The 7,271-nt window shown below is 39.3% G+C and overlaps 1 protein-coding gene across 1 annotated transcript; it reads left to right on the forward strand.

The window, feature by feature from the left end:
* The first annotated feature begins 4,197 nt into the window (after positions 1-4,197).
* On the forward strand, positions 4,198-6,771 carry LOC133037376 (uncharacterized). Its single transcript, XM_061114472.1, has 2 exons — positions 4,198-4,607; positions 6,533-6,771. The coding sequence occupies exons 1-2, from the start codon at positions 4,226-4,228 to the stop codon at positions 6,538-6,540; spliced, it is 390 nt and encodes a 129-aa protein (XP_060970455.1). The 5' UTR covers positions 4,198-4,225; the 3' UTR covers positions 6,541-6,771.
* Positions 6,772-7,271: the final 500 nt, after the last annotated feature.

Raw genomic sequence — 7,271 nt, forward strand, 5'->3', positions numbered from 1 at the left:
TCCAGGAGAATCAAAATGCCCCTGTAAATGGACAACAACCAGGTCAAGGTGGGGGTAACCACGAAGTCCCAGCTGGGGTAGTTGGTCAAGGACACCAAAACGCCCCTGTAGGGGTGCCACCACAACAAGAAGATTTGGCGCAAGAAGTTGCTCGTCTCAAGGAAGAAATTAGGAAGCGAGATGAAGAGGCTCACAACCGTCAGGAACAATCCAATCAAGGACAACATCAATTTTTGCCGGTGCAATACATGCCTGTGCCGGAGGGTCGATGGGAACCAATATATGAAAGGTTCCGCAAGCAACACCCACCAAATTTTGAAGGGGGCTCAGATCCAATGGAAGCTGAGGAATGGTTAAGAACAGTGGAAGGTATTGTTGAGTACATGCGGCTCGGTAACGGAGATAGTGTAGCTTGTGCTGCTAGTTTATTGAAAAAGGATGCACGCATCTGGTGGGATGTTATTAAACAAACACGGGATGTGGCCGCAATGACCTGGGCTGACTTTGTACAAGTTTTTAACAAAAAATACTACAGTGAAGCAATACGCTCAGCTAGAGTTAATGAGTTCACGAACCTGAGGCAGGGTAAGTCTACAGTTACAGAGTATGCTCGCCAATTTGACAGATTAGCAAAGTTTGCCACAGATCTGGTTCCTACTGAGTTTTTGAGGATTCATCGTTTTACTGAAGGGCTCGACTCCCGAATAAGTCGGGACATAGCGATGTCAGGAGTAAGGGCAACCACGTATGCTGAGGTACTGGAAAAAGCCCTAGAAGCTGAGTTGTGTGAAAGTCGTATACAGAAAGACAATACAGCAAGGTGGGAGGCCAGAAAGGCCAGTAATGGAGGTGGTGATAACAAAAGGAAAGCGCAAGTAACCAACACAACGAAGCCGACAAGAGAAACAAGATAGGGTCCAATAACTACAAAGGGAAGAAGCCATATGTGGAGTACCCGCTATGCCCAACATGTGGTCGTAAGCATCCGGGAGAATGTCGACTGAAAGGCAAGACTTGTTACAAGTGTGGGCAACCAGGCCACTATAAGAAGGACTGTCCACAAAAAGGTGATCAACTCAAGGATGACAAACTTGTCCCAGCTCGAGTATTTGCACTAACCAGAGGGGAGGCTGAGACTAGTAACACTGTGGTTGCAGGTCAGATTTCTATCTCTGGAAAACTATGTACTGTTTTATTTGATTCTGGAGCTACGCACTCATTTATTGCTTTAAAGATGATAGATAAGTTAGAACTACCGTATGTAAACTTTAGTTATAAGTTCATGACGGAGTTGCCCTCGGGCGAGGTTATGATATCATCTAGAGGAGTGCGGGATGCGCCAATAAGGATTGCAGACAAGGAACTTAGTGGAGATCTGATAGAGCTGGAGATGAGGGATTACGATCTTATCTTGGGTATGGATTGGCTATCACGACATGGAGCAACAATAGACTGCCGAAAGAGGACAGTGACTTTCACCCCTGAATCTGGAGAGGCATTCATATTTGAAGGAATCAAAGTCAAGTCAAGCTTACCGCTAGTTACAGCCCTGAAGGCACAAAAGATGATACGTGCGGGATGTCAAGCATACTTGGCCAGCATAGTAGACAAGTCCAGAGAAATCACCCTCAAGCCAGAGAATGTCCACATAGTATGTGAATTCCAAGAAGCAGCCAGAGTGGCGTACTCGTGTATAAGAGCCATTAGTCCGTGGGTGTAAGGGCCCAATGGAGGCTTGAAGCGGGGAAGTTTTTCCGGAAGACCTACCAGGGCTACCCCCAGATAGAGAGATAGAATTTGTGATTGAGTTAGCGCCAGGCACAGCACCAATCTCGAGGGCTCCATACCGCATGGCTCCCAATGAATTGAAGGAATTGAAGGCTCAACTACAAGATCTTTTAGACAAGGGATTCATTAGACCAAGTTACTCACCTTGGGGTGCGCCAGTGTTGTTCGTCAAGAAGAAGGACGGTAGTATGCGGATGTGTATAGACTATCGAGAGCTGAACAAAGTGACTATAAAGAACAAGTATCCCTTGCCTCGCATCGATGATTTGTTTGATCAGTTACAAGGGGCGATCGTCTTTTCAAAGATCGACTTGAGATCTGGGTACCACCAATTGAAAGTCCGAGAGGAAGATATAGCAAAGACGGCATTTCGAACACGGTATGGGCATTATGAATTTCTAGTGATGTCATTTGGGTTAACCAATGCCCCAAAGAAATTCTTCATGGATTTAATGAATAGAGTATTCAAGGAATATCTTGACAAGTTTGTGGTGGTATTCATTGATGACATACTCATTTATTCAAGGACAATGGAAGAGCATGAGGAGCACTTAAGGCTAACTCTAAGTAGACTCAAAGAGCACCAATTGTACGCCAAATTCAAAAAGTGTGAGTTCTGGTTGGAGAAAGTGGCGTTTCTAGGCCATATAGTGTCCAAAGATGGGGTAGAGGTGGACCCTGCGAAAATTGAAGCAGTGAAGAGCTGGCCAAAACCAAAAACCGCAAGTGAGGTTCGGAGTTTTCTCGGACTAGCTGGATATTATAGGAGATTCGTTGAAGGGTTCTCAAAAATAGCCACACCATTGACGAATTTGACTCGAAAGCAACAAAAATTTGCATGGACAGATAAATGTGAGGAAAGCTTTCAGACATTGAAAGATAAACTCATAACAGCACCCGTCCTGTGTGTTCCAACTAACAAAGACAAATTTGTAGTATATTGCGACGCATCAAAGCAAGGGCTCGGCTGTGTGTTGATGCAGAATGAGAAGGTGGTAGCCTATGCCTCTAGGCAGCTAAAGGAGTATGAGACAAGGTACCCAACTCATGACTTAGAGTTGGCAGCAGTGGTCTTTGCATTGAAAATCTGGAGGCACTACCTCTATGGAGAGAAGTGTGAAATATACACAGATCACAAAAGCCTAAAATACTTCTTTACGCAGAAAGAGCTCAACATGAGACAGAGGCGGTGGTTGGAACTGGTAAAAGATTACGATTGTGAGATACTGTACCATCCTGGAAAGGCTAATGTAGTGGCGGATGCACTTAGCAGACGCAACTATGCAAGCTTATCAATGTTAAGGGCATTAAAAGTGCCGTTGCAACAGGAAATCGAGAGATCTGGAATAGAGTTAGTAACAGGAAAGCTAGCTAACCTCACAATTGAATCAAATTTATTAGAGAATATCAAAGAAGAACAAGCCCAAGATGAGTTTTTAATCAAGAAGCGGGTCGAACTACAAAATGGGAAAGCTGGGGACTTCTCAGTTAATGAAGAGGGTATTCTACTATACAAGACAAGGGTGTGTGTACCTAAGAAAGCGGAGTTGCAATCAAAAATCTTACAAGAGGCGCACACTACACCCTATTCTTTACACCCAGGATCAACCAAAATGTACAATGATCTGAAAGGTAGGTATTGGTGGCCGGGAATGAAAAATGATATAGCAGAATTTGTAGCGAAATGTCTTACCTGCCAGCAAGTTAAGGCCGAACACCAGAGACCTGCAGCGCTGTTGCAATCTCTTGATATTCCTGAGTGGAAATGGGAAGATATTGCTATGGATTTTGTGACAGGGTTACCGAAGAACAGCAAACAACAGGATTCCATCTGGGTGATTATCGACAGACTCACTAAATCAGCACATTTTCTGCCTGTGCGCACTAATTACAATGCAGAGCAATATGCTGAACTGTATGTAAAAGAAATTGTAAGGCTACACGGAGTCCCAAAGACCATTGTATCTGATAGAGGTTCAGTTTTTACTTCTAAGTTTTGGGAAAGTGTGCAAAGTGCTTTGGGCACAAAACTGAAGTTGAGTACAGCATTCCATCCTCAAACTGATGGACAATCGGAACGAACTATTCAAATACTAGAAGACATGCTACGAGCTTGTGCGTTGGATTTCCCAAGTAACTGGAGCAACTATTTGCCACTAATGGAGTTCTCGTACAACAATAGCTATCAATCTACAATAGGGATGGCACCCTATGAAATGTTGTATGGGAGGAAGTGTCGATCACCCTTTACCTTTGGGATGAGGTTGGCGAAAAGCGATACTTAGGCCCAGACCTAGTAAGAGAGGCCACTGAAGCGGTAGAAAAGATTCGAAATAGAATGGTAACTGCACAAAGCCGCTAGAAAAGTTATGCCGACGCAAAGAGACGGAATGTGGAATTTGCAGTGGGTGATAAAGTGTTCCTTTGAGTGTCACCTATGAAAGGGGTTATGCGTTTTGGAAAGCGAGGAAAGCTAAGTCCAAGATTTATAGGTCCTTTTGAGATATTGGACAGAGTGGGACAGGTAGCTTATCGACTGGCATTGCCACCAGTATTAGCTGAGACGCATAATGTGTTCCATATTTCTATGCTACGAAAATACGTGTCGGATCCATCACACGTGCTGAACTATGAAAGAATGGAGCTAAAGCAGGACTTGAGTTATGAAGTGCGACCAGTTCGCATTATAGAGAGAGGAACGAAGGAGTTAAGGTCCAAAAGTATTCCTCTAGTAAAAGTTCTGTGGAGCAACCGTTCAGAAAGGGAGGCAACGTGGGAAATGGAGGGAGACATGAAAGAACAGTACCCCGAACTTTTTGGTAAGTCTAATTTCGAGGACGAAATTTCCTTTAAGGAGGGTAGAATGTAATATCCAGTTTATATACATATATTGGTATTTGGTATATTAAGTGTGATACAATTAAATTATTATTATTATTATTATTATTATTTTTATTATTATTATTATTATTATTATTATTATTATTATTATTATTATTATTATTATTGTTGTTGTTGTTGTTGTTGTGCGTGTGTGATTAGAAAAAAATGATATATATATATTAAATAGTGAGATAAATAAATAGTGAAGCATTAGATTAGTTAGTTAGTTTAAAATTTAAAATTTAAATTTAAATCGGCATAATTTTATCTGATTAGTTAGATATTTATTTTTAAATTTAAACCTATTATACGATATGTTATATATGTATATACTCTATAACCCTAGCAGCCAGATAGTATCGTATTCCCTTATTCTCACCATCTCTCAATTTCTTTTTTTTATTCTCTCTATTGAACCAAATCAATTGTTTTAATCTTAAGAGCTTCGGGGTTAGCAATCAACCGATCATCGTTCCGTGTCTTCGAAATCTTCAGGTAAAATTCGTACTTGTTTTTATTTTCGTTTTCAGAGAAATAGGCTTTCATAAAACTATCATATCTCTCTCCCCATAGGTCCGTTTTCAGTGATCTAGGTACCGTTTTAAAGATAATTTAATGATCTATATTTTCTATGAAGAAACTCTTTCCTAATTCTGAGTATTTCGATGTCAAAAATTCATATTTTATACTGACTTTCGAATTACAGTTTTTTTTTAAATTTCTTTTCAATATTGCCTTAGTAAAAGTGTCATATCTCTCTCGATATCTATTATTTTCAAGCGATTCTTGTACTGTTAGAAAGATAATTCAATAATCCATATTTTATTTGAAGAAACCTTTCCCTAGTTCGGAGTTCTTACCAGTCAAAAGTTAGGATCTTTACTCGGTTATGGTATTTCGTTTTAAGTTTCGTTTCAGAAAAAGTGTCTTCAGTAAAAATTTAATATCTCTCTCAATTTTGATCCATTTTAAAAGATCTTTATCTCGTTTTAAAGCTTAGAAAAATAGCTACATTTTTTATGAAGAAAGTGTTGTCTAAATCGGGGTGTAACTATTTTTAAAACTTTTATTTTTAGGCTGTATTCAGAAATCGGCATGATCCAGGATTTTAAAGAAACTGTTTTGAGAAAACATGCATAACTCCTAGGTTATAGCTCCGATTTTGGTGATCTTTATACCGTTAGAAAGGTCTTTCAATTAACTAAAAACTTTGTGAACAGTAGAACTTCTAATTCAAACGTTTTATAAGTCAAATTCTAGGCTAAACTTGCTGTACAGTAAGAATAATAAATATATTGAGTTTATCGGTGGACTAAGGGTTTCACTAATTGTTATAGGGCCTAGAAGGTATCGTAGGAGTTAATTACAGCGGAGTTGAGGTAAGGAAAAATAATTATACTTTATACTTGCTTTTTATATGGTTTGAGTACCTAGTATGACTGCTTGAATAAATTGTATTGAAACTGTGGAATGTGATAGTTTCGGTGAAATATTAGTGTTTTGTCGATGGATTGTATATGGCTATTTAATCATGTTCCAGGTACTTGAAAGTGGTTGGAAACCACACATGTATGGTGATGTGGTAAGTGAGGCAGTGTACGTAAGGGTGCACTGGTTATTGGTACTGCGTTCTGGTTAAGAACGTAAGACACTCCAGATTTGTATGGAAGCTGGAGTGTGATTGTGAGTGTGAGTGTGTGGTATTTCAGTATTTGTGTGGCTGCCTCTATTTATACTTGTGATTAGGTTGTTGTATGTTTGATGTATATGTTTGTGCTATGATGTGTGAATGCTGGTACATAGTATTTTGTTTTCCTTACTGGGCTTTGCAGCTCACCCCTTATTTACCCCCTATGTGCAGATAAGTAAGCCTGTAAGCTTTCGGTGACAAGTTGAGTCTGGGCAGCATGGGGTGTATCTCGTGTGATCATGTAACTGCGTGTGGTCTTGGCCATCTTCCGCTGAAAGTTTTTTTTTAATTTATTAAACTTATCGAGGTTGTTGTCGTTTAAATTTTCTATTACTTTTCCCTAAGTGGTAATACTTTATTTTCAACTGGGTACCCATGTTTTGAAAAGTGTTTTTTTTAAAAAAAAAAATAAAGGCAACATTAGTATCTTAACGCCAGTTTATTTATGGCATCTTATTTTACGTAAGTAAGGGCGTTACAATGGCTCTCATCAATATAACCAAAGCAGGCAAATAATAAGCATAACAAAAGAACATATTCCTTTTTATTTTCTAGAAAATTCGGCAGCATAACAGCTGTATTTTGAATAAACCCAAAAATCATAACCTGCATAAATATTTGCACACAAAAATATATTTGGCACTCGGTGCCCCAGAACAGTCCAGAAAATATGCAGATTAAGTTTTCAATTTTTCAAACAATTTTGTAAATCATAAAAATTGGAATATGTCTAATGTATACAACGCATATAAAAATCAAGTCCAAAAATCAAGTTGAGTCCCTACCTCTCCCGAGTCGTTAAACTTTTTTTTTTTCCAAAAGACGATCTTAAGCTCTCAAGTCCCGAGCTCCAATTGTTTAGTCCAAACTTACATATTACTCTCACCTATACCATCAAATGATTAAATAA

Source organism: Cannabis sativa, chromosome 4, assembly GCF_029168945.1.
Source record: "Cannabis sativa cultivar Pink pepper isolate KNU-18-1 chromosome 4, ASM2916894v1, whole genome shotgun sequence".
NCBI lineage: Eukaryota > Viridiplantae > Streptophyta > Magnoliopsida > Rosales > Cannabaceae > Cannabis > Cannabis sativa.

What these genes read in the sequence shown, in the direction of transcription:
- LOC133037376 (XM_061114472.1), top strand. Translation starts at nt 4,226, where the DNA reads ATGAAAGGGGTTATGCGTTTTGGAAAGCGAGGAAAGCTAAGTCCAAGA.